Source organism: Petaurus breviceps, unplaced genomic scaffold (assembly GCF_028583685.1).
Source record: "Petaurus breviceps papuanus isolate PSGF00001 unplaced genomic scaffold, PetGlider_PUasm1.0 90696, whole genome shotgun sequence".
Taxonomy (NCBI): Eukaryota; Metazoa; Chordata; class Mammalia; order Diprotodontia; family Petauridae; genus Petaurus; species Petaurus breviceps.
Window position 1 is genome coordinate 305,176 of NW_027187314.1, and position 26,927 is coordinate 332,102.

Genomic DNA, 26,927 nt, shown 5'->3' on the forward strand with positions numbered 1-26,927 from the left:
GGAGGTCCATGGCACTTCATCCCACCCACCATAGTCACAAGTCCATCCTCCCCCTGGGTCCCAAACTGTGGGAGCAAGGAAACACATTCAGTGCCCCTGCTTTGCTGCTCAGTTCTTATCTTTTCCTGTGGCTGAATTCCGAACTCCTGGGTTCCTTCTCCTCCCACAGGAGGCAGCCACTCCTGGCTTCTGCCCAGGTCCCGATGCAGGCAGCTCACCATTCCTGCTCTCAGCTCAGCGAAGTCCACATGCAGGCCATTCTTCTCTCCTGGTCCATAGCTCCACAGAGTCACAGCTACCACAACTGGAAAACAAAAAATTATCCCAGCCCTCATACTTTCCTTTTACTCTGCAGATCCTGTTCATGACGCCATTTTGTAGCAGCAAGCACCCCAAGCGTCCTCAGGGTTTTCTGCCAACACAGGTTCTTAGGTCTGCTTTGTTAAAGGAAAGCAACTCAAAATGGGTTAACAAGCTTACTTTAATCAGTCAAATATATATCATTTACCTAGTTCAGGGGAAAAAGGTCAGCACCCCGAACTTCAAAGTATACAGACAGAATTATCAAGACAAAAACAGATCAAGTAGACAGATTTCCAAACTGTCCAACCATTACATCCATACCAAACAACATCTGGGTTTCAAAGCCGGGGGGCTCTGGACAACGGCTAGCCCAGAGTTTCATCTGATCAAATCACAGAACATTTCTCAAAGTGAGCCCCAAACAAAGCTACACATCAGGGCTTATATAGCCTTCTCCTGGCCAGAGAATGTAACAACCTTATTGACTCACTGGCCAATCAAGAAGTATCTACTGAAAAACAAGCCTCCTACTCCAGGCTCCAGGTGCACTTTAGCCTAGGGGCAGGGAAGATCTTTAAATTTACATTCCCATTACAGCCTGAAAAAGACTAAAATGGCAACACAACATCGGAGTGAGTGTACAGTGTGTCCTGCTGTGGCTGATCAGACCAGCATGAACTTGGAAGGTGCTACCACAGGTTGGGCATAGATAGTCCATATGATCATTTGGGAGGGAGATGTCTCTGTATGTCTCATGTATGCACATATAGTTTTGATATGTATATATATATTTCCATGTAATGTGTGTTTATCCAGACCTATGATTTTTCTGTGTGTGTACACATACACATATATACACGTGTCTGCGCATATGTATATACATATATACACACAGAGATGCCCTATGGTACAATTTTAACATATATGTGCATTGTATGCCATGTGTGTCTATCTGTAGTATGCATGCTATGTGCATGCACTACATATCTATTTAACTTTTGTATATGTATGGGTATAATAGTATTCAGCAAAACACTGTGCTTAACCTGAGAAGATAATTTAGTTTAAATAAGAAATGGCCACTTCCATACTTGGACAGTCCAATTCCTCTGTTCTTTCTAATATGTTTTGCTGCCAAATTTGTAAAAAGGGAATATTTGCCTACAAGCCTGCATTGCTAGTGTTTCATTAGCAGCAAAACCTTCATTGACTTTTCTTTTTTTCCTTTACCAAGACTGAGCTCCAGAAAGGAAGCTCCCCCTCTGATATTACCAAGTGCCCAGAAGACCCTACATGTCTTATCTGAGGAGCGATGAGACTTCATTTGAGACTAAGGAGACCTAGAAACTCTTTATAGGAACAGGAACTTAAGAAACCTGGGTTTTGATCACTGGAAGACCAATACATTGGAAAAGTGAAAGAATAGTGATAAAATGACCTCAGAGGTCAGAATAAGAGGCCCAAGTAATAGTTCAAGTTCGTTTTCAGCACCTCCCTTTGGCCTTCCTCTGTTTGTGGCCAAAACCAAAACGATGTATAATATGAAAGGCTTTGGGGACAGACTCTCTTCTTTCTCCTTAATTTTCTTTCAATGAGCTCCTATTTATGGAGGAAAGAAGGAGCCAAATTCAGTCCCAATACTTACACCTCAAAATTCAGTTTATGCCTTGACTGCCTCTTTTCTATTAGCACATGCAAAACTTATATACAAAAGATTTTCAAAATTTAAGACAATTATCTGATGCCTGTGGAAGTGCAGGGTACTTAGTATGCAGCAATAAAGATTTAGTAGAAACGGGATAATAACCTACCACCACCTTTCTTGCTCAGGATGGGTTTTATTACATGCCCCCACTCATTTCATGTCATATTCCGTTAGTACAAATTTCTTTTTTCAGATTAGCTTCTAGAATTGTACAACAGCAAAGCTAGAAATTAGTCCCTAAGGGTTTGAGCATATTTTCCTTAGAGTTTAATAGGTTATAGTATATGTGAGGTACTCAGGAAAACAAGAGACAATATCAAATAATGCCATTATCCAAATAATTACGTTAACAAAATACATGAACATTAATAAATTAATTACATTGAATTAAGAATCATAAAATCTGATCAAGGAACACAACTTTGTAATTAAGGTCACAAGCTCAGTTCCTATCCCTCTTCTATATTAAATGTCTCAAACTGTTTTGAAGTCATTTTTTTATTTTAAAAAAAATGCTCATGGTGAAAATTTATTTGCTTTTAAGCATACCTTCCTTCAGCTGTTGGCTGGATGCTGGCTTCATACAAAACTGCTTCCCACCTGCTCAACTTGGAGGCACTGTGGAGCGAAGCCTTTCCTTCCCCTCATTGGCTCATGACCATTTATTTTTAAACAAAGGTCACTCTGTCTTTTCAGAAGGCCACATTTGAAATAAGCTTAATCGTTTTCCCACTGAGACTAGAGAACATAACTATTTTAAACATAATTAACAGCAGAATGTCATTCCCTGATTGTAGTTTTTACTTTCTGTCTGGGATGTTGCGACGCATCTGGTTTAATAGAGGGCACAGTGCTAGTTATCAAATGGACGCTTTTGACCTGCCCCCAGAAAGCTGCTGTAAAACAGTGCTGGTAAATTAAGATAAATGCCAAAGTCCTCTGCAGAAACAGGTCTGTGTCATTACTGTAAAACGAGTGTTGGTGTTTTCAGTCAGGATTTCACAGTCAGGATATAAATACTGTCCTGGGCATGAGGGGCAGTCTCAAACTTTGTTATTGTACACGGAAGGTGATGACTCATGCCACTCCACACTATGCTTGGCTGGAGATTTTAAATTCCTTTTTAAAAACAAGACTATTGTACCACAGGGTAAAGATTTTATTATCCTCAATAATGGGATTGAATATCCCAAGGCATGGAAGCATAAAATTAGATCTGTTGATCCTCGTGCAAAGACTGAGGGTTATTTCCTACCGGATTGGGTCACTGGGGTGGCAGTAGCCAGGCACTTGAGTAAGATTGAAGGGACAGGAAGAAAACTCAGGTTTGAGAGTAAAAAGGAATCAGTGGCTACACGGAATGCAGCCTTCCTGATATTGCCAATGGACTAATAAGAATGGCAAAGAATTTAATTAACTCTTGCCTTGGCTTTATCCATCACCAGGTCAGTTTCCATTGCCAAACGTGAAGAGAAACTCAGATTGCTATTGCCTGTCCAATATAGAATCTGTGGGTAATTAGACCTTGTTTGGTAAAACTTTTAAAATGGAATGCAAAAACCAAACATTTATATAGTACATTTCCTGGTTCACAAAACTGTTGTAACAAAAGTACTTTGGGAGCCCTAAAGTGGTACAAAAACATGATTTTTATTATTACTATTATTGTAGTAATTATTATATGGAAAGTTTATAGAAGTAATTATCATTATATATCTTAGCCTATCATTTAAATAAGTATTGTTTCCTATTAGGAGAGTCAGTATGGAGAAGAGAGTTGGCCTCCAAATCAGTCACTGTAACTCCCCTATGTCCCAAGCAACTTTCTGCCCCAATGAATGGACCTGCAGGTGTGCAGGTGGCCTAGCACAGGTGTGGATCTGATTTGATCAAGGGAGTTTTCTCATTGGGTGTTCCCTATTGCACTGAAATCAGAAGTCCTTTCCAAAAGAAAAATTTTTTTGTACAAGTCTATAAAAAGGCGCCCCAGTAAAATATCAACACAGTTTGAAAAGCACACACTCAGAAGGCACATGGCGTAGTGGAGGGTGTGCTCAGCTTGCAATCAGCAAGACTGGGTTTGATTCCACCTCAGATATTTAGTAGTTCTGTAACAGGGTAAGCTTCAAGCAAATCCCTTAGGACTGATTGATTCATTCATAAACAGGATACAAAATACATTGGTAGAGGGAATTCTCAAACACCCTAAGAGCTTCCCCACACATATAAAATCATAGCTGCTTCACTTTTTTTTATTTGTATTAATACAAAGATGAAAATAGCTTCAGCCTATTTCATTTTAAATAAAAATAAAATTTCACATTCTGAATCCTATCCTTTTTGCCAATTCCACCTTTTTTTTTTTTTTTTGCTTTTTGGAGGACAATTGGGGTTAAGGGACTTGCCCAAGGTCACACAGCTAGTTTTTGTGTTGTGTCTGAGGACGGATTTGAACTCAGGTCCTCCTGACTCCAAGGCTGGTGCTCTATTCACTGCGCCATCTGGCCACCCCACCAATTCCACCTTTTAATTTTGATTGCATTTGTTAGTACTTATTTTACTTCCTCAGCATTTCTGATTTATAGTTTCCCTGCTTCCTGGTAATTGAGGTGAAAACAAAAGGGGTTGTAAAGTAGGTTATCTATCAAGAGCTCTGATGAAATCTAGGTACTCCCGTTGCCTGTGAAGTCTAGCCCTAGGGCAATTTTCAACTAGGGATCATGTGAATACTAACCCAAAAGATTCTGTCCATTTCTATCCTGCCTGCTAACCTGCAGGGATAATGTATGGGGTAATAAAGTCAGACCATGCTCTAATGTGGGCATTCTGAAATATGAGAGAAACTGAAATATCTATACTGAGCAAACAGGCTAATGGTTAGTGTTGATTATGCAAATCCTTCCGGGCCCCTAAAGAGATAGCTTTCCCAACTTCCATGAAAGTTGTTGCTGCTGTTGTTTTTGCCAGAATAAAGTCCCAAAGTAAAGATATTAGCTTCCCCCCCCTTAAAATTCTCATAACTAATGGAAGTTTTATAATTTACCAAAGTTCAGTGCTATTTTCCCTTTGCAGAAATCTCCACCGTTTGAGCCTCTCATCCTTAAAGTCAATTATCCTTATTTGCTTTTGCCTTGTCCTCTCCCAAAGTTCAAGTCAGCTCATTCCTCACTGGAAGGATAAATACCTTAAACTCTCACTTTGATCTTTTTTGCACCCCCCAGGTCATGGATTATACGGAACTTTTGAAATGTTATCCTCCTGGAGGAAAACTAGAGAAGACCAACATGTTAAAGAGAGAACTGCAGCTGTCTATGCAGACTCCATGCTCTCCTTTTCTCTCACCACTGCCATGTACCTGGTCACCTTTGGGATTGGTGCCAGCCCTTTCACTAACATTGAAGCAGCCAGAATTTTCTGCTGTAATTCCTGTATTGCAATCTTCTTCAACTACCTCTATGTACTCTCATTTTATGGTTCCAGCCTGGTGTTTACTGGCTACATAGAAAACAATTACCAGCATAGTCTCTTCTGCAGAAAAGTCCCAAAGCCAGAGGTGTTGCAAGAGAAGCCTGCATGGTACAGGTTTCTTCTGACAGCCAGATTCAGCGAGGATACAGCAGACGGAGAGGAAGCAAACACATACGAAAGTCACCTGTTGGTATGTTTCCTCAAACGCTATTACTGTGACTGGATAACCAACACTTATGTTAAGCCTTTTGTAGTGCTCTTTTATCTTATTTATATTTCCTTTGCCTTAATGGGCTACCTGCAGGTCAGGGAAGGGTCAGACCTTAGTAACATCGTAGCAACGGCAACAAGAACCATTGAGTTCACTACTGCCCAGCAGAAGTATTTTAGTAACTACAGCCCAGTGATTGGGTTTTATATCTATGAGTCGATAGAATACTGGAATACAAGTGTCCAAGAAGATGTGCTAGAGTATACCAAGGGGTTTGTGAGAATATCATGGTTTGAAAGCTACTTGAATTATCTTAGGAAACTCAATGCGTCCACTGGCTTGCCCAAGAAAAATTTTACAGACATGTTGAGAAACTCCTTCCTGAAAGCCCCCCAGTTCTCACATTTTTCAGAGGACATCATCTTCTCCAAAAAGTTTAACAATGAGGTTGATGTCGTGGCTTCCAGGATGTTCCTGGTAGCCAAGACCATGGAAACCAACAGAGAAGAGCTCTATGATCTCCTAGAGACCCTAAGAAGACTTTCTGTCACCTCCAAGGTGAAATTCATAGTGTTCAATCCATCCTTTGTGTTTATGGACCGGTATTCTTCCTCTCTGGGAGCCCCCTTGCAGAACTCCTGCATTAGTGCTTTATTCTTGCTCTTCTTCTCTGCGTTCCTGGTGGCAGACTCCCTAATTAATGTCTGGATCACTCTAACTGTAGCCTCAGTTGAGTTTGGAGTTATAGGCTTCATGACATTGTGGAAAGTAGAACTGGACTGCATTTCTATGCTGTGCTTAATATATGGAATTAACCACACAATTGACAACTGTGCTCCACTATTATCAACATTTGTCCTGGGCAAGGATTTCACAAGAACTAAATGGGTAAAAAATGCCCTGGAAATGCATGGGGTAGCTATTTTACAGAGTTACCTATGCTACATTGTTGGTCTGATTCCTCTTGCAGCTGTGCCTTCAAATCTGACCTGTACACTGTTCAGGTGCTTATTTTTAATAGCATTTGTCACCTTCTTTCACTGCTTTGCCATTTTACCTGTGATACTGACTTTCCTACCACCCTCCAAGAAAAAAAGGAAAGAGAAGAAAAATCCCGAAAATCGGGAGGAAATTGAGTGTGTCGAAATGGTGGATATGGATAGTACCCGAGTAGTTGACCAAATTACAACAGTCTGACTGTGTCCTTTTTTTCCACCCTAGGTCTTATTGAGATCAAACAGATTATACTGATGAAATGATTAGTTTGTTCTCTCTCTCTCTCTCTCTCTCTCTCTCTCTCTCTCTCTCTCTCTCTCCCTCTCTCTCTTTCTGTGTCTCTCACTCTTTCTGTCTGTCACTCTGTCTCTGTCTCTGTTTCTTTGTCTCTGTTTCTGTTTTTCTCTCTGTCTCGGTGTCTCTCTCTCTGTTTCTTAGAAATAGATATATCTAAAACAGTGGAGGGAAAGGGAAAATGAATGTCATGTTTTGTCTCCAAAATAAAGGGATGTGATCAGAAAGAATTAATACACACGTACACTCACATACATACAAACAACACATGCACAGACACTCACCATGCATACTCACACACACACACACATACATGTGACTTTGGGGCCCTAAAATAAGATCTAATAAGGGGAAATGCATTAGGAAGTAGTATCCTACTTTATGCTGTAACTGCTGTTATTGTGTTGTGACTGAGCCCCACTGATTGAAAGGTCAACTGTCAAGGCTGGAGTAGTTTAGCTTTACAAACTTTCTGCAGAGCAATAATTCAAGTCAGTGAGTCAGCTATTTGAGATCTTAGCCATTGTGTATAATTTTTAGTTTTTCCTTCAATGGAAAAGTTTATGAAACTTTTCCCCCAACAAAAACAAGCTGGAAATGCCATCTCCCATTTGCTAAAGTTAGAAATGTATTTCCCCTATCCTCCAAAAATTACTTGAATGAGGTAAATTTGTTTTGTAAAAGGTAATTTGTATCCTTACAAATATTTTCAGTAATTTTGCATTTTGATCAATGTACTTTTTTTGATTGCCTTCAGCATTCTAAAATCTGTCATTCTGCTTTAGAATGTTTAGTAGCTTCTCATGAGAGATCTGATTTATTAACGACCACTTTGTAAGTAACCATTGACTATCAATAACAGTGTAAAACCCAAATGTTTAAGCATTATGATAGCTACAAAAAAATGCATTTCTCTATTCACAGAGACTACCATTGAGGGTACATCCACATTTCAACTGAATTTCATTTTGGGAAGGGACAGTCCAGCTGCTGAAGTTGCTTGTAGCATAGTTATAACAGTTCATTTGTTGGTCTTAGGAGTGTTGGGGAAGGGGAGTGAAGGGGAGATACATTGCTAAGGAGGAAAAACTAAAGTGATTACATGCTGTAATTTCCAGTTTATAGTGCCCATCTACCTTACCTGTAAGTCATGTCTTGTTTTATCTGATGGTTTCAATATTGTATGCAAAAAGAGGAGAGACTAGGGACACAAGGGACTTAGCCCAATATTTGACCCTGGAAAGGGCAAATGCTATAGCATTACAAAGTGGGAAGGGAAAAACAGGATGTACAAGGCAGCTAGATGAGTTATAACCACAAAGCAATTGACGGTGTGTATCAACTTTCCCTTGCTCTTTGGAACTTTCATTCCATTACTAAAGTGATATTCTTTTCCATCTCTGGCCCTTCTCTCTCTTTAGTGTCCCTCCTCTTAATGACAAGACCTTTCCATATGTTGGCATTCCAGGGTTTTGGTGCAGTTGACCAAAATCTGGATGAAGAAGAATTGTGAATGGATTGAGTAAGAATTGTTTTGATCTGAAAATAACTGTGCTTATGAATTTTGGGTGGTTCCTGGGTCCTGTTTTTCCCAGACTCTCAGACAAGATCTTTCAGTGTGGGTCCTGGGTTTTTATGCTGTTGACCAAAAGTTGGATGAAGAGGAATTGTTAACAGATCTAGTCAAAATTGGTCTGATCTAAAAATAGCTGTGCTCATGAATTGGGTATGGTTCCCAGGTTCTGTTTTCTCTGACTGTGAAAACAAAAGTAGAGGCCAAGGAAAGTTGGAGATAAATATTGCAATGGAATTCCCTTATGTAGATGTTTGTTATCTCGAGTGGATATTTACAATGCTAAGCATCTTCCAAATGTGTCTTATTTAGTAAACATTTTATTTACTTACTTTTTATCTCAACAGACCAAGCTGCTTATCTTTCTGACAAAGATTCAAATGGAAATTTTCCTTTCATCTTTATCTTTTTAACATAGTTTCATTGGAATGCTATTACTCTCTTCTACCTACATCTATAGGAAAGTTTCTTGAATTTTGTTTATAAGATTTCAGTAACCATCTCATAGAAACTTATGCTGGAAGCACCTTTGTAACTAAGTTGGCCCAAGTACGTTCAAAAGATGCCACTTAGTAAAAATTTCCTAGGAGTTCAGGTAATTTCCACACAAAGATATATTGGATAAACTCATATTCCTTATGTTAGCTAGGTGGTACAGTGGATAAGTGCTGAATGTAGAACCTCATAATTTACTAACTGTATGACCCTGGGCAAGTCACATAATCTCACTGTGCCTCAGTTTCCTCATCTGTAAAATAAGGGAGTTCAACTTTATTGCCTCTAAGGTCCCTTCCCATTCTGAATTTAATGATCTTCTCCAATATTTCATTTGTCTGTGTAGACATAGTCTAAAGAAATAAATGATTTCTTCTAATGCACAACTCATTCCCTTACTTCATTCTGCAGACATACTAAGCAATAGGCCATATATTTATGCACTCTACCAGAAGATAATGGATCTTAATATGAGTTTGGCCCTAAGAAAAGGGCAAGTTGCATAATGGAATTGAGATCAATTATCTCTCCAAGGGGTTTATAAGAACTAAGTATTTATAAAACAGTGCTGAAGAGGGAGTTAGTTTGATTTTTTAAATCCTACATTACTGAATCATTTTCTGAACAGTATGTTCTAAGTCAGCGATTGATTTAGTGTTGCCAACATGAAGTAATGTGACTAAGCAGATCCCACAAAACTGACACAATGAGTTAACCAATTAAATAGATTTTGTTGAGAATTAATCATTCAGTTTGGTCAACCAAAATGACTTTTTATGGAGTATTATTTTATGATAAATATTCTTCTAACTGTATTAAGTTTTTAGAATTTATATTTATTCGGAAATGAAGCACGTTTTAAGACTTTTCAACCTAAAATCAAAGTCTACAAACTTCTGGCTGGCATTTTAGGTAACCTGTGGAATGGCTCCATCTAGGCATGGAAATCTGTGTTCTGAGATTATTTGAATAATTTGTGAAATGGTTAAGATCCACAGAGAAGTTTTTCTTAACTATTGATGAAGAGGAATTGTTAGAATTGTCAGAATCGTACCCTTACAAAACTAAGAATACTTACTAGCTTTCAGTTTTTGAAATTTTGTGCACTGAATTGTTATATGCGAGGGGAAAATAGATTCCTAGAAATGCTTACAAATAAGTTCAGATTCCAGCTGAAATTTTGCCATTTCAGTTTAACCAAAGAAACTTTGTAATTGTTTTTAGGTTGGAGTAGGGGAGGGGAGGAGCCAGCATTGGGTTTGATTGGGTTTGGTTTGTTTTTTTTTGCCAAAGAAAATATTCTACTCTTCAAATACATGTCTCTCCTCAGCTGTATAACTATTTGCTGTTAAAGTTTCATAAGGTGGGGGGAAGGAGGAGTGGGCAGAGGAATCCATCAAGGTGATGGTTTATCTAGTAATACACAACAGAAAATACCATAAACTCACCAAAGACTGAGGAGGGATGGAAGTGGGGCAGAATGATAGTGGAAGTAGGGCATTCATGCCCTGTTGTGCAACAGTTCCCCAATTTAAATGGTATCTGAATTTCCCAGACCAAGAAAACAAAATACTATATTTTGTTTTCATGGGGGGAAAAAAACAAAAGGGAAAGCTCCAAAGACTTTTTCTCCAATGTTTCATATTAAATAAGTCTATCCATCCAACCTCTTCCAGTCTTCTGCCTTCTCAGCTCTCACTCATGTATCTTCTGTGTGCTCTGTGTGAGAAGCTCATTGTATCTACTATCCATAGTGTATCCATATTTCATATCCATTTCTGAAAAAGACACTCACTTTTATAATGCTTTAAATAAATTATCCTTTAGATGGATTTTTCATTTGCTAGACCATTCTTGCATTTTTCTAACTATCACCTAATTGCCTTAAGGCATACTGGGAGCACCATATTACCTTTGACTACATTAATCCATTTCTAATTTAATTATGCAGTATCTAACAGAATTGTTTTGAGATACTCCTTTAAAGCATTGCCTCAATAAGCTATTCTTACCAATATATGGCATAGCCCTTTTGCTCTCTAACATAAGCAGAATGCATCTGGCCATGTTCACCACAGTGTAGCTTAAGTACAGTTATGGAAAATAAAGTTGCCTGGTTCTCTCAACTCTCAAGAATATTCCATATTTTTTGCAAATCCAACACTTCGTATGTGTGTGTGTGTGTATACACATATATATAATATATGTAAACTAAATATACATACACACATATATATGCATATATATGTGTGTGTGTGTGTTTTTAAATCCAGATGTAGTGACAAGCCTATGCAGTGACAAATCTTAACAGAGATATGAGATAGGAGACCTTGTAGGTTTTGTGATCTGAAGGAACCTCATTCAGCCTCACCCAAAAATACTGACCTCAAGGCCAATTAATGTAATATCATAAACATAGCCCTTTAAATCTTGAAGGGTTTTCCATATTCTAGAGGCTCCTTTTAAAATGCAAACAGTTTAATTGATAGCTTCAAGAAAGACTTAGGAATAGGACAAAGGATAGTCATCTGAATGGACCAAAGATTGAGGCTGGGCTTGGCTTGGTATAGTGGAGGTAGACAATTTGCAAGCATCAATTTCACAGTCCTTATCTGAGGAAAATACCTTGTAAAACTTTTTCTTTAATCAGTACTAAATAAAATAGGCTTTTCTACTGTTATTTGAAAAGTGCATACTTAAAGGGGAGAAGAAACCAGAACTTCAGAATGATAATATAACATTAGTATTTCTGGAGCCACAGGAAAAGAAATCTGAATGAGAGCAGCCAGCACATTGCAGCAATACTCCCTGTGGTGGTTACAACTGTTTGTTTCTATTTCATGCCATTCCAGGAGAATGAAAGGAGGAAGCCTGAATGAGCTAGAATCATTTCACTGTTGGTATGAATGGCCACTGTCAGATTTTTCTCCCCAGTTTTTCTCTCACCTGTATCCCCCTTTCCCCCAGGTGTTCCCTTTGAAGTCTCTTTGATGTCCCTTAGAGCTCCTTGCTAGTCAGGAAAAGTATAGCACCAGAGAATTGCCCTCTGAGAGGATTTTCTAGTCAGATTAAAATTAGCACTGTGAGAGCATGGAGAAGCCTTCCTGGCATGGAAAACAAGCTTGCTTTACAAGTATAAAGGAGGAAAGGGACACAACCTTGCCCCATGCTGATATGCTGGATGTTCCTGTGAAACATGCCAGATTCTGCCTCAGTGTTCCAAATAATAGAATAGCAGAACTGAAGGTCTGGATGATCTCCCCACTCTTTTTTTTAAATAGATGAGGTCAGACAATGACTGAGTCAAAACTAGAATCCAGGTTGTGTTGTGGGAGCTCAGTACCATTAAGTGATAGCCCAGGGTGGCACACTGTTAGAATGAAATTTTCTAGTCAAATCATAAACATTAAAAGTCTGATTCAAGGGTCTTCATTCTGGCTAATGAAGTAATTATACATATGCATGACATCATCAACAAACATTCTATTGAACTAGTATTTATAGTATATAGTATCTATTGGTACTATTAGCTGTGGTGACACAGAGACAAAAAACAAAAAGAAAAGAAAATTAATCCCTGCTCTCAGAAAGTTTAGGTCCTGCTGGGTAATTCAATGGATCCATGTAAACAAATAAATGGTCATAAAATAATTTGAAGAGGCCAGAATACTAACAACTTGAGGGACTAGAAAAGGTTTTCTTAGGAGGTGGTGCTTAAACTGATCCCTGATGTAAGTCAAGGGATGAATGAGGGGAGGGCATTCCAAATACAGAACACTGGTCTTCCAAAGACGTGGGAGCAAATGATAGAATGGCGAATTTAAATTAAAAAAAAGAGGCCAATTTGGCTTGACCATAAGGTCCATGCTGGACAGCAATATGAAATGTCTGGAAAGGTAGCCAGAGTTGTAAAGAGTTTTAAATGTCAAGCTGGCAAGTTTGTATTTTATGTACACAATAGGTAGCCACAGATGCTTCTTGAGCTAGGGAGTTAAACATGGTAAAAACTGCTGAAAACGTTTCTTGACATTGGCCCTCTCCTTCGAGCCCTAGATGAAAAAAAAGAAGATGAGTCCTGAAACAGATTCTTTATGTCAAGGAGAATGTTATAATGATACTTCTTGTCTTCTCAATTTCCATTGCTTCAATGGGAAATACACCAAAAATTGCATTCATAACTTCTTTTTCTCCTTTACAGACGATACACTCAGTGTGATTTACAATTGTCCTTGAAGAAAGTACCTCATGATATTACTAGGGGTGTATCCCTTGTCCCAGGCCATAACCTCTTTCTGGGTTACATAGCTTCCACATACTTCAACTGAAGGTATAATACCAAATGATGCAGTGTATACCACATCCCAAGCAGGGAAATCCTTCCCAAAAATAATCCCCCATCTCCTCCTTCACATAAAGGTATATATGCTAAGCACTCTTACGCACCCTTATAACCACAGTGACCTTGTTCACAGTAACCTGCCTTGGCTGGGCTCCAGTTCTCTTAATGTCAAGCATAAACCCAGGTGTCTTGTCTTCCAGTCACAGTTGCATGGTAGGTATCAGACTTGCTGTCTCAATCACAAAAGCTGACATAGAAATCAAAGTTTTCATTGAGCCTGCTTCTCCCTATAGCCTTTTTTCTTGTCCACCCTAAAGTACCCCACAAAGAGTAGTAGGATGGTTAAAATATGTCCTGGATTAACTTAAATGCAAAGCCATTGAGAATAACTGCAAGACAAACAAGATGGTACATGCCTGTGAGCTCTGCTACTGGGGAAAGCTGAGGTTAGTGGGTCACTTGAGTTTGAGGATTCTGAGCTGCAATATGGCTAAAGCTGATTAAGTGACTACACAAAGGCCAAACCAAAATAGTGAATCTTGGAGGGTAGGGAAGTCACCAGGTAGTCACCACCTTTTAGAGAAGGATGCACTGACCTAGATAAGAAACAGAACAAGCTTCTGTATGCATCAGCACTTGCACTGGACCCCTCAGTGGTCACAAGACAGTATCAAAAAGAGAGAAGAAAGAGACTGAGAATGATGGCCCTGAGCTAAGCATGCCTAAATATGATATTGCCAAAAGCCCTAAAGGAGAGGAGGGCAGTGTCTGGTAATCAGTTCTTCTAGAATAATTCTGTAAGAGATAGAACATGAGTCTCAGTGGTTATCACAGGTTATCACACAGAGTTTTCTGTGTGCTTCCTCATTTGAAGTGTTTTGCCAGTTCAGAAGGAGAACAAAAATCCAGTAGTCTGGTAACTTATTTGCACTGTGCCCATTAGTTTCTGACAAAAATGACAATGACATAATCTTCCACTTAACTATTGCTGCTTCCTGAGAAGCTCCCATTTCTCAAAACTGTTAATTTTAAGGCAAATTTTAGATAGGAATGGCATAGTTTTGCAGATATCCAAGACATTTTTTAAAAAATCATCAAAAAACAAAAAAATGACCAGCTTTTCTCACATTCATCAATGTACTGGAGGTGAATGTTAGGAGCCCACAAGAGTAACCACTCTGCTGAAGGCTCTGCTTTCCTTTTTTTTTTTAAATTACTTGTGCACAACCTGATAAATTTCTTTGAAGACCTAGTCCTGAGGGCCTGTGATAATTTATATAATTGCTTTAAAGTTATCTGAGAGGACCACTTTTCCAGCTTCATATAGATTGCTTGTAAGAAGGCACCAAAGTGTGTCCTCTTCCCATCCAGTATATTTTACATGTATAAAGTAAGCCAAAGATGTTAGAATAGAACTATACGTATGCCATCACTATTGTTCTTGTTCTGTCATTTTTCAGTCATGTCCAACTCTTCGTGAATCCATTTAGGGTTTTCTTGGAAAAGATCCTGGAGTGGCTTGCCATTTCCTTCTTCAGTTAATTTTACAGATGAAGAAACTAACAATAGGGTAAACTGACTTGCCCAGAGTCACATAGCTAATAAGTGTCTGACGCCAGATTTGAAATCAGGAAGATGTCTTTCTGACTTCAGACCCAGTACTATCCACTGTGCTACCTAGTTGCCCTATGCCATCATTACAGACTGCAAAATGCCAGAGTAAAAGATAGACCACAGAATTTCCTGTTCAAATTTAGCCATATTGCATGCAAAAATCTTCTCTCCTCGTTAAAGTAAACACAGTTGTTATATCACATTATTGTGTATTTTCTTATTTGTCTGTGGGACATAAAGCACCTTCTTTACATTTCCTAGTTACAGGACTAGTTACCTTTAACCTCCAGAAATTCTCCCATTGGCAGGGTCTCATGGGAATTTGTCTAGTCTCTTTGTAGGCTGGCATCCTAGCTATCTGCCTACAGAAACAGCCACAAACCTCATTTATCACTATCATATGTTTGATAGTAACACTAAATAGCTTCAAGCTACCTCACAGAAAGAATTTAGCATCCAGGAAAGTAAGGAGATTGAGAAAATTATTCTGATGGAAAATCTGTCCACATAAACCACAAAAGCACACAAATGAATAGTAAGAGGAGGTAAGGACTGGGAAGGGGGTTGAAAAGACACATGGCACTCCTCCTCCATGGGGAAAGGACAAAGAGGCTTTTGAAGAATGTCAGCAAAGAGTAAGTACAATCCCTGAGAAGGAAAGAAATAGGATAGACGGCAAAAATGGCTAGGAAGTTGAAAGAAAGTCCATTTATGGAGAGAAGTTGAAGGTGAAAGCTGTGGCTAAAAAGATAGTGAATATATTTGGAGATTCACATAAGGGAGAATTAATGGGACTTGAGCCCATTTTTTCTATAAGCTAAAATACATATTTTTAATTAATGGCCTATAATTCCGCCTCAGAAATTTGGTCACTTCAGGAAAGACCCAGGTTCTGTTCCTCTTGTGTATGAACCCATAATTCAGCTGCCAATCATTTACTATGATTTTATAATCCAGGTTAGAAGCAGAGACCAGTATTGTTGACTGCCAGGACCAAACCAAGTAATTTTCAGTCTAATTTCTGAAATCGTTTAGCCAAACCCATTCCTATCAATATGAAAATGTTTCAGAAAGGATTATTAGGCAGTAATTTAGTTAATTTAATTTTTTTTACACCCTCCCTTTACCTAGTACTTCTTATTCTTAGTGGGGAAAGAGGGAATAAGCATTTATATAGGGTCTCAGCACTGTGTCAGGCACCGAGCTAAGCACTTTTTACCAATATTAAACAGAATGTAAGCTATTAGAGGATAAGGACTATATTACATTTGTCTTCATGTTATTAGCCTACCATTGGACCTGGCACATAGGAGGGGTTTAATAAATAATTGTTGAATTATTAGTCAGCTTTTGGATTGATGCTTTCCCAATTAATTTTCAGGAGAAGAAAAATTAAGAAATGTACACATAATAGTTCTTTCAAAATCATGGTATGGAACCTTGAAATAATAAGAGTTCAAAATCTAAAAACGCTATTCCTTCCTCATTGTAATCTATGCTGAAAGAGATACCTACATTTATTTTTTTTAATATATAGTATTCTGCTGTCATCATGATGTATTGTTTCAAAAGTAAATAAATCTTAAGACCACCAAGCTTGTTGATAATAGGGTAAACAATATGGCAGTATTCAAGAATTTTATGGTCTGTTTTCCTAGAACAGACTTGATATCATCTACATATACTAGTAATTAAAATGAATTCTTATTCACTAGGAAAATAAAGGAGTCAGAGAGCAATAAATTGTGAATGGAATTGCATGTACGAGGGTAGGCAGTAAGTTCAAACTACCAAATTTCAGGACAGGTACTAACTGCAAAGCAACTCAAACCACTCACCCTACTTAGAATAAGTCAACTAGGAAACCTTAATGGGTATAGGAGAGCACATATGTGAAACTGAGAGAAAACCTGGGTAAAACAATTTTCCACAATGAGTTAAAACATCTGTACAGGAAAGAAATCTAATGGCCTGATTAAGCCCAAATATGAACATAACTAATTCAAACCACACTTTAAATATTAAATATCTACTATGTAATAAAACCATACAAATTTGTAAGAAAAATAACAATATTGAAATCATCACCCCAAAACTAGGTATTTTGCACCAGGTAAGCTTACGGTTTTCCTAAATATCTGTATCTCCCAACTGCACACACACACACACACACACACACACACACACACACACACACTGCAAGGCAGAATCTCAATGGTGACTAGTGATCTAGTAAGCATTGGGACAAAATTCTATTGCTCTAAAGAGAGATTTATAGACCATAAAAACCTCCAGGCTGCTTATTGTATCAGCATTGAAAATTGTAAATGTCAAATACACTAGAAGTGTATTTGACTCTTCTTTTGCATGCAATAGAATGAATAGAAGACTTCTATCTTTGTCAAATTTCTATAGTAAGGAAGACTTATTTCCAGATACTTTTTCACACTTTTTTCTAATCCACTAATAGACTTTTTTTTTAATGGCATTAGGTCTGAGTAATATTTTTAATATGATTTTAGCAAAGCTGTTATAGTTTAGGAAAAATACAGTATAGTTCTTTGGTTATTAATTCAGTTTAGTTAAAAGCTATGTGCTTTGTCAACAATATTTTATGTACTCCCTGTTTCCAAGTATGTATAATCTGGAAGGTGGTATCTCCTACCTCTTGTAGGAAACATCCTACCAAGACTTCCAACACTCAAGTTTATGCACTAGCCTTATATGCCACTACTTCTCTTTTATTTACACGACACTTCCATAAATTTTTTTGTATCATTCAACTTCTCAGCCCTCATTTTAATACCTTGATCTAGGGGATGTGGTTGTAGAATGCAAACATCTGAGTTCAAATTCCAGATATGACACCAACTGAGTGACAACTGACAAGGTCTTTCATCTCTTTTGAGTCTGTTTCGTCCTTTGTAATTGGAGGGTGCCACCTACCTCACAGGGTTGTGAGGAACAATGCTTTGTAAATTGTAAAGTACTATATAAATGTAGGACTTTGGGGTTGGTTCAATTTATGATCGTGAAGGTTTCAAGAAAATTCTTTGCTTAATAGAGTGTATGCTCCCACACCTAAAGGAAATCCTTTTGGTTCCCTCTTATTTGGGCTTCCATATCTATCTGTACTTATAGGAGACGACTGAGTGTATTTATTATATGTCACAGCTTACAAGTTATTGGGGAAGAAATGACAAAAGTATTTATGGAAGGCATACTTGCGAACGCTTGAGATTAGTATGCTTTTTTTTTTTAGGCCAAAGATGTCATTTAACTCATCTACATGTTTAATTGAATGGAGACACAATGTATATGGTTGCAGAAAACCAAAACCAAACCTAGATTTGTGTTACAAATATTTGGCACTAAATTAGAACATTCATTTTTCTGTATGAGTCTTTGCATATCTTTATGTTTTGCCACAATAGTTCTGAGCTTAGATAATCTGGCAATTTGGAGCAACAAAGAAGAGACTTCTTTCTCTTTCTCCTATCTGGGGAAGTTCTTACTTAGCCCATTTCCATGGAAACTAAAATCAGATCACCAAGAAAAAGAAAGAAAGAAAATGGTTAGTATTTTTTTTTTTTTAAATCAACAATGGCCTTTCCCACACTTTATCTCATTTAGTGGACAAATAGAAACAAGATCAGGGACACAGGCTAACTTTTTTTTTAACCAAACCATCAATGTTTAAAAATAAATAAAACAGAGAAAGTACGGTCTATAGTAGTCCGTATTACAATGAGGCTTCAAATAACTTGGAGAGTTCATTTGTATTTTAGCTGTCCATCTGTCATGCTTGTTGAATTGAATTTTGAAAGAATTTTGTAGTGAGGAGCCCACGGAGGGTCTAATCTGTCTCCTGGAGTTTTGTTTTTTCTCCATACATTGCTTTACATATAAGCATAGGAGTGGGAAGGGAGGGGGGAGAACAATACCTGTGATTTCTTTGATACAGGGAATTCCCAGTAAGGGAACTCCCTCTACCAATGCAGATTGCCATCTTCTCTACATCTTAGAGTCTTTTCTAAGCCTGGGATACTATGAGGTTAATTGATTTTTCCAATGGTCACATACATAGTGAGTATACAGCAGAGGTAGGCTTTGAACACAAATCTTCCTTACTCTGAGGCCAGACCTCTATCCACAATACAGTACTGCCTCTCCATAAATATCAACATCTCCCTCCCTCAAAAAAATTCCCTAGAGATGAGTGGAAACAAATTGAAGAACCCCATTTCCAATAATCCATATTCAGTTGTGGAAAAAGGTTTCCACAGCAGTGAAGAATTATGTGTATTCATTACATTTATATGAACATATTTTATAAGAAATTATTTCACTTTAATTTCTAAAGAGACACTTATTTCAACCTATGGAAGTTGGAGGGGTGAGGGAGTATTGCATCACGTAAGCATTTAGTTATATTAGGAACAGAAGAATGCTCCAAGTTCCCCATGCAAAGTCATCAAGCACTTCAGAGTTGGTACACCATTTTTGACAGGAGAAAACTCTCTTAACTTCCCTCTTTTTTTCTTTCTTAGACAAATTAAATCATGTAAACAACTTTTTAAAAGTGAACTTTCTTCCTCTTAAGTGTCCTTAGATTTTAGGAAAATGTTTCAGAAAAGATGATCTTGCTACATCTTTCATCAGGTTCTTTCTTTCCATCCCTCTGATGGGGGAAAGTTGAATCTCTCTTTTATACTGTGTGCCTCATATGGCATTTAGCTTTTGCTGGCATTCAGTACAGGAGATAGCCAGCTCTGTGTTGCTGCTGGGAAAGGTCAACAGGGTTTGGCCATAAAAAATAAACTGTTTACCTCATTGCAGTGTGTTTTAATCCATGTTCCATTCCTAGTTGAGTGGTGAGCTGAAGAGAGGGTCAGAAAATTCTCCCTAAGTCCAAAGTCTCAGATTGGAATGTTGAAGGGGGGAGTAGGTTTTATTTGGTAAATTTGAAACACTGTTGTCTAGATTTTTGGAAATGAGAGGAGAGTGAGGGATGAGACAATTATGATTCAAGTGAGTTACCTGGTTTTGCTAGATGGGTCTTTGAATAATCCAATCAACCTCACTTCTCTTTCATGGAATAGGGTATTGAACTGACGTGGCATCACTTGGGTAGAATTCTTCATTTCTAAGGGACTACCATAGTCCATATTAATATAAGGCTATCTCACTTTGGGTCACTGAGCTTAAGCCAATGTGTTCATACATATCTGTCTAAAGAAGATTATAGAATCAACTGCAACTAATACCCATCTTTACAAAGTCACCAGGGATATCTAGACAACATGCTTGCATGTATGCTGGAGGATTCCATCAGCAAACATCAGGACCCAAGGAATTCATGGATATCAATTGTGTTTTTCATTACTAATATGAAATATATTAATTCTGTGACACTATTTGGAATAGAACCATTCAATTTCTTACATTGGTCAAAAACACTGTACCACCTTAGTACCACCTTAGTAATGACAAATGCAAAGCGACCCTGAGTAATGATAATGATAACAATAATAGCTAGCATTTAAATATAGCGTTTGGTGTTTACAACGCATTGTACATATGTTTTCTCATTTGATAGTTATTGGGCCTTGCCAGTTGACCTTCTATGGGTAATAATAATGAATTTTAGAATGACTGGGTACTGCTGAATAAATTCTATACACACACACACACACAAACGCACGCACACACGTGCAAGCACACACACATCAGTTTATACTAGCAATTGGAGGCTTCTCCAGTATGCTTTACATGATCATAACACGTGATAATGGAAACAGAACAATAGAATGAAATCAAACTCATCATATCCATTTGCTTTGAATTTCTTTAGGGTTTGGGTTTTTCCCCTTTTTCATTGTTAAAGGTTGGGGGTTGGGGATCTGCAAAAGTAATATTTTAAGCATTGCATTTACTTGAATGTTTTCTTCCTAGAAAAGCCCTTCTCCACTCTATTTTCCTTTGCCATTTCCCAGATGTTTCAAGAAACTCCCAGACTTTGGCCAGTGTGGCTCAATGGCTCCCCAAACACACTTTTGCAATTGTAAGCACTCAGGGGTTCCACTAAAGGGTGGTTGGATACAGCTTCCGCACTCATTGTATCCTACAAGTTATAGAATTATGCACCAACAGCTAAAGGACACAATTACAAGTTGAAATATTGTGACACACTGTGTAATGTCATACAATCAAATGCAATGTTTAGTAAACATAAACCTCTTTGTCATTTTGTATTTATTTATACAGATTTAAAAATAAAGCACACAATTAAAAACAAATCGGCTCTTTGCATCATTTAACTATTGGAAAGGGGGGAGTTAGAGATTTGCAAATGCTGTTGCACATGCCTTGACATATGTTGGAAACCAAGTGCTAATAAAAATACAGTGGAGAAACCCTTGAAGCATTCTCTGAAAAACACATTTTAAATTAGGATGCCCACTCTCATCACTTCTATTTAATATAATTTTAGATATTTTAGCAATACTAACAAGGTATGAAAAAGAAATTAAAGGAATATATATCACCATTCAAAACTACAAATTTTCTACCACTTTCTTGACTCTTCAGGGTAATGGTCTATCAGTCAAGCATATTGGTCCTCTCTGTGATTTCATTGATTTGAAAGGTACTTCCTTTAGCAAGGCAAGTAAGAATACTTCATGATTCATGAGTTCTCTGACCAAAATCATTGTCTGGTGTACAACCATATAATGATGAGCATCCCTGAAATTAGCTAGGCTGGCCCTTTTGTGAAAGATAGATAGATAGATGATAGATAGATAATAGATAAATAGACAGTCTATCACACAATCCATACTTAAAGTCTTTCAGCATCAATGAGAGCTTTTGTTCCACTGACATGGTTTTGAAAACTCAGGGTCATCTGTACACACAGAGGGACATTAGATTAGGAGAGTATTATTTAAGCGACTACTCAGGAGTCAATTGAGCAACACAATAAACATTTTCAATTTGACAAATATTTATCCACTTTCTCAACCATGCTACCTGCTGGGAGAACAAATTTTTTTAATGAAGCTCCTCCCCTTAAGGAACTTATTTTCTGTCTTCTGATTCTAAAATCATTGCTATTTATGAAAAACATATGATTCTTTTAATTTCATGATGCATCATTTGATTTGTAAATGCTGGAGGGCTTCTTGTGTTCTTAGGCTACAGGGAACTTTTCTCCGTCCCACCTACTTCTAGTGCCTTCCCTCAGCTGATTAGTTCCAATTTGTCCTGTATGCGTAGCTTGTTTGTATGTTGTCTCCTCCATTCGATTGTGAGCTTCTCAGCGTCAAGAACTGTCTTTTGTTTTTCTTTGTATCACTGGAGATACAGTGTGTAGCACATAGTAAGTGCCTAATAGATGCTTGGGAACTCAATAAGTAGTCAGAATGCTGGGCCTGGAGTATGAAAAATCTGGATTCAAATTCAGCCTCAGACAGTAGCTGTGTAACCCTAATCAAATCACTTAACCTCTGTCTCAATTTCCTCAGCTATGAAATGGAAATAAAAATAGGCTCTTCCTCATGGAGTTATTATAAGGATAAAATGATATAATATTTGTAAAGCACTTAGCTTATTGCCTGGCATATAGTGGTCACTTATATGCTTTCTTCCTTCTTTATTATTATTGGAGGTCTTCAAGTGGAGACTAGGTAACTACTTTTCAGAGATGTTGGAGAGGAGATTCTTGTTCAGGTCCAAGTTGGACTAGAAGATTTCTAAGCTTCCTTCCAACCCTGAGATCCTGAGATTCCATTCCATCAGTGGAGAGTAGGTTTGGTTCTCTGGGAGACCCATCCGTGGCAATGATCCAACAAGCATGGTCAATATAGAAAGAAGCCACTCCAGAGCAAAACAAAAATATAAGGCAAAATAAGCCAAGCCACAAGAACAGATCTATATAGAATCAAGCAGTAGATCATGCTTAGGTGTCTTGATTAGATGCCAGGAACACCAAGAAGCAACATAGATAGATCCAAAGAAAATTAGTTGATCTTACCAAGAAGTGAAGTCAATGAGGTCCTTCTATGTAGAAGCAGATCTATCTAGCCCACTCTATCCAAGAAGCAAGCTCTTCATAGTCTTTAATAAGTTACAGCCCATTAAAACAGTTTCCTACTCTAAAACATTGGCCTCAATCACTTATACTCAATCAATAATACATAACATATCTTCTTTGAACATAGTTTTTGCCTGCTGTCTACCACATTAGACTGTGAGCTCCTCAAGAGCTGGGTTTGTTTTTGTTTTTTCTTGTCTTTGTATCTGTGCTTAGCACAGTGTCTCACACATAGTAGGAATTGAATAAATACGTATTGACTTGAAGGCCTGCTGACTTGACCCCAAGATATCCACATTTATGGTTGACTACATTTCTTGAGAAGGCCATCTACAATTTAGACTTTCCATTTCCTTTCCTCTCACTCTCTTCTTAACTCTACATTCTGGCTTCCAACCTATTCCACCAAAACTATTTCTAAAGTTATGAATGATTTCTGAATTGATTAATATCATTTTCTCAGTCCTCATTCTCTCTGTAGCCTTTGATGCCACTAATCATCTTCTCCTTAATGCTGTCTTCTCTCTAGATTTTTGTGACACTACTCTCTCCTGGTTCCCCTGCCTATATGACTGTTATTTCTTCTTCACATGATCTTAATCTAAGTCATGACTGCTAAGCATGAATATCCCACAAGCCTCTGACCTGGGCCCTCTTCTCTTTTCTTTCAGTTGCAAGCTCTCAATGTGTAGTGAGTGCTGTACCCCATATGTGACATGGGAATGTCATTGTATGGCTTGCAAACAGGCATAATAGATATCTCTAGCCCCTTCTCTCCCCAACCCTCCTCCAAGGGAGACTTTAATTCCTGTCAAGATGGAGAGCAAAAAGTTGGGACCAAAGGCCACCACTCTGCTCTCCTCAGAGAGAAGGGGCAACAGACTAGGATTATACCTATCTGCTCCCTTAAATATTATTAGTGTAGGGAGTATTTAACTTCTTACCATTGTTTTATTGATTGGGGAAGGTAGGACCCCAAGTTTTATATCTAAGGATTAACCCCTTTCACACCAAATACTCATTGCATAATGAGTACACATATGGCAAATGCAAAAAAAAATTATCCAAATCATAGGAAAAAACATAAATCAAAGCATAGACAGGAGAATATATATCAGCCAAGAGAGTGAAAGAGCTTTCCCATTGGGAGTGAGGTAACTCAACTCAACCAAGAGAGAGAGCCCCAGATCTTACTGAAAAGGAAATTCCCTGGAAATTCTAGTGTAGCAAGCTGGGGATAGGGACATGATAGAGACACCTCCTCTCACTTCAGCTTCTTCTCAGAGTCTTTTCCTTCAACAACCTGAAGTGAGGTTAGCATCTTCCATCTTCTTTCTTGCAGCAAGAAGCACCCAAAGTCTGAAGACTCAAAGATGAGTGAAGAGCTCTCCTCTCTTCCATTCTTGCCAACTTCATTCCACCTTTCACATAGGTGCAAAGCATCAATGTTCCCCAATAAGGAAAGAGTCCCATACCAATGGGTTTTGGAACCAGGATTACATTTCTCCCCTGGGGTGAAACTCTTTTCAGTCCCTTGCAAAAATAAACTGGCCTAAGTCTAAAACCTGTAGATATACAATATAAACACAACCATCAGTGCTTTAAAACCACAAAGATGATTTTGTTGGTATCCCAGATGAACAACTTTCAGTACTGTTGAAACAAATAAAATAAATGCCCATTAGCATTACATATGGTAACATAGTAATATACAGAGCATCACCCAGGAGGATACTACAGTGACAGCATGCCTAACCACATAAAAGACATAGCACATGTACATTCTGAAGGCACATGCATATGCATAGTATACAGCAATCAGTCAAAAGCAATAACAAAGCAAAGCTAGCTAGCTGCAATAATAACGCTATCAATAACCATTTATATGTATAGACAAACAACAAACATATATGTATATATAACAATTTAACTATAAAAAAGCATGCATGCACAACAATTAACAAATAGATATTGCTATAGTATGAACATAATATAAAATATAATGAAGATTAACAGCAAAATTAAAATATGTATTTGCAAACATGAAGTGTTTCTCATATGCAGTTACATGCAAAGCACTTATAGTCAATATCTGGCACTGTTGTCTAATAGACCTACTTCTCTTGATACTGATTGATCTCTCTGTTCCTATGCCAGAACTAACAGTTGATATGGATTTATCATCAGAATTATTACAGACTCATATGTTTATACCTAGGAAGGCAACCACTCCAGGCTGGCTATCAGCATTTTTAAACTCTGTGGATTGAATCTCTACCCTAAGAGTCTCTGTAGCAATTTTGGGCTATAGTCTTTGGGTTTAGTTCTCCTATCCTGTAATAATACAAAGAATTTTCTGTAAATCCCTTTCATCTTCCCATATCTGGGTCCAAAAGTCTTTGTACTGTTAGTGAACTGTCTCTTTTTTTCTCAGCCTTTTTCTCTGTGAGTTTCAATCCATTCTCTCTGCCTTCTCATTAGAAAGTCCAAGTACTTCTCCTATAGGAAATAGGTGGTTGCAGTGAATAGTACTGATGGAGTCCCCTTCTTTCTGTAGGACTATTTTGTAAATAGGCAAGTTGCCCAATCTCTCAATAACTTTGTATGGATTAACTTTCCATGGGTTAGCTAACTTATGAGTCCCTTAGACAGATGAAAAGTCTTTTCCTTCTCTTCCTCAGACATTGGAATCTCATAGTATCTACTACACAAGCCCAAGATTGAAAACCACTGCGTCTATACTATTTTACTTGGTAATCTCATCAGCTCCTATATATTCAGTTATCATGTCTAGGCTGATGATTTTCATATATACTTTTTCAGCCCTAAGCTCTCTGCTAACCTCCAGTCTCGTATCTCCAGCTGCCTATTTGACATCTTGAAGTAGATGGAATGTAGTAATTTTAAACTCCACATGTGTAAAACTGAATTCATCATTTTTCCTGTCTTCTTATACCTTATACCCATCCCCTCACATACTCTGCAGTCCCAGGGTACTGGCCTCCTTGCTGTTCCTCAAGAAAACACTCCATCTTCTGATTCTGGGTCCTTTCACTGACTGTCCCCCATGCCTAGAATGTTCTCCCTCCTCATCTCCACCTCCTGGCTTCCCTGGCTCCCTTCAAATCCCAGCTACAATTCTACTTTCTACAGGAAGTTTCTCTCAATGTCTCTTAATGCTAATGTCTTCCATCTATTAATTATTTCCAATTTATCCTGTAATATAGTTTGTACATAGTTGTTTAAATGTCATTTTCCCCCATTAGGCTGTGAGGTCCTTAAGAGCTGAAACTGTCTTTTACCTTTCTTTGAATGCTTAGCACATAACAGGGGTTAATAAATATTTATCGACCAACTAAAAAACAGTCTTGGCCTTCAAGGTACAAATATTCTCTGGGGAATATACAACATTAGCACTGATAAATAAATACAATATAACTTGAGAAAGGTCTGACACCTAAGGGATTCAAGAAACCTTTCTTTAGGAAGGAGCAACTGAGACAAGCCTTGAAGAAAGCTAAGGACTCTAGAAAGTTAAGACAAGGAGGGAGGAAAGGTGTTTCCACAACAGTCTGTGTTAAGATATAGAATTACTAGATGGAATATCAGGTTTGAGGAATAACAGAGGCAAGATGGGCCAGAATGCAGAGTATTTCAAAGAGTATTATGAATCAGTTTGGAAGAGTAGAATACTAAAAGGTTTTTTTTTTTCTAAAGCAATTGGGGTTAAGTAACTTGCTCAAGGTTACACAGCCAGTTATTTCTGGGTGTGGTGCTGAGTATCAGAGCCCAGATTTGATTCCAGGTCATCCAGACTCTGGGGCCGGTGCTCTT

The 26,927-nt window shown here is 37.9% G+C and overlaps 1 protein-coding gene across 1 annotated transcript in view; it reads left to right on the forward strand.

Moving 5' to 3' along the window:
• Nucleotides 1-21,335, forward strand: part of PTCHD1 (patched domain containing 1) — a 36,108-nt gene extending 14,773 nt beyond the window's left edge. Inside the window, exon 2 of the mRNA XM_069065624.1 lies at nucleotides 5,230-21,335. Within this exon, the coding sequence (XP_068921725.1) occupies nucleotides 5,230-6,884 (1,655 nt within the window). The 3' untranslated portion in view covers nucleotides 6,885-21,335. The remainder of the gene's footprint in view (nucleotides 1-5,229) is intronic.
• Nucleotides 21,336-26,927: the final 5,592 nt, after the last annotated feature.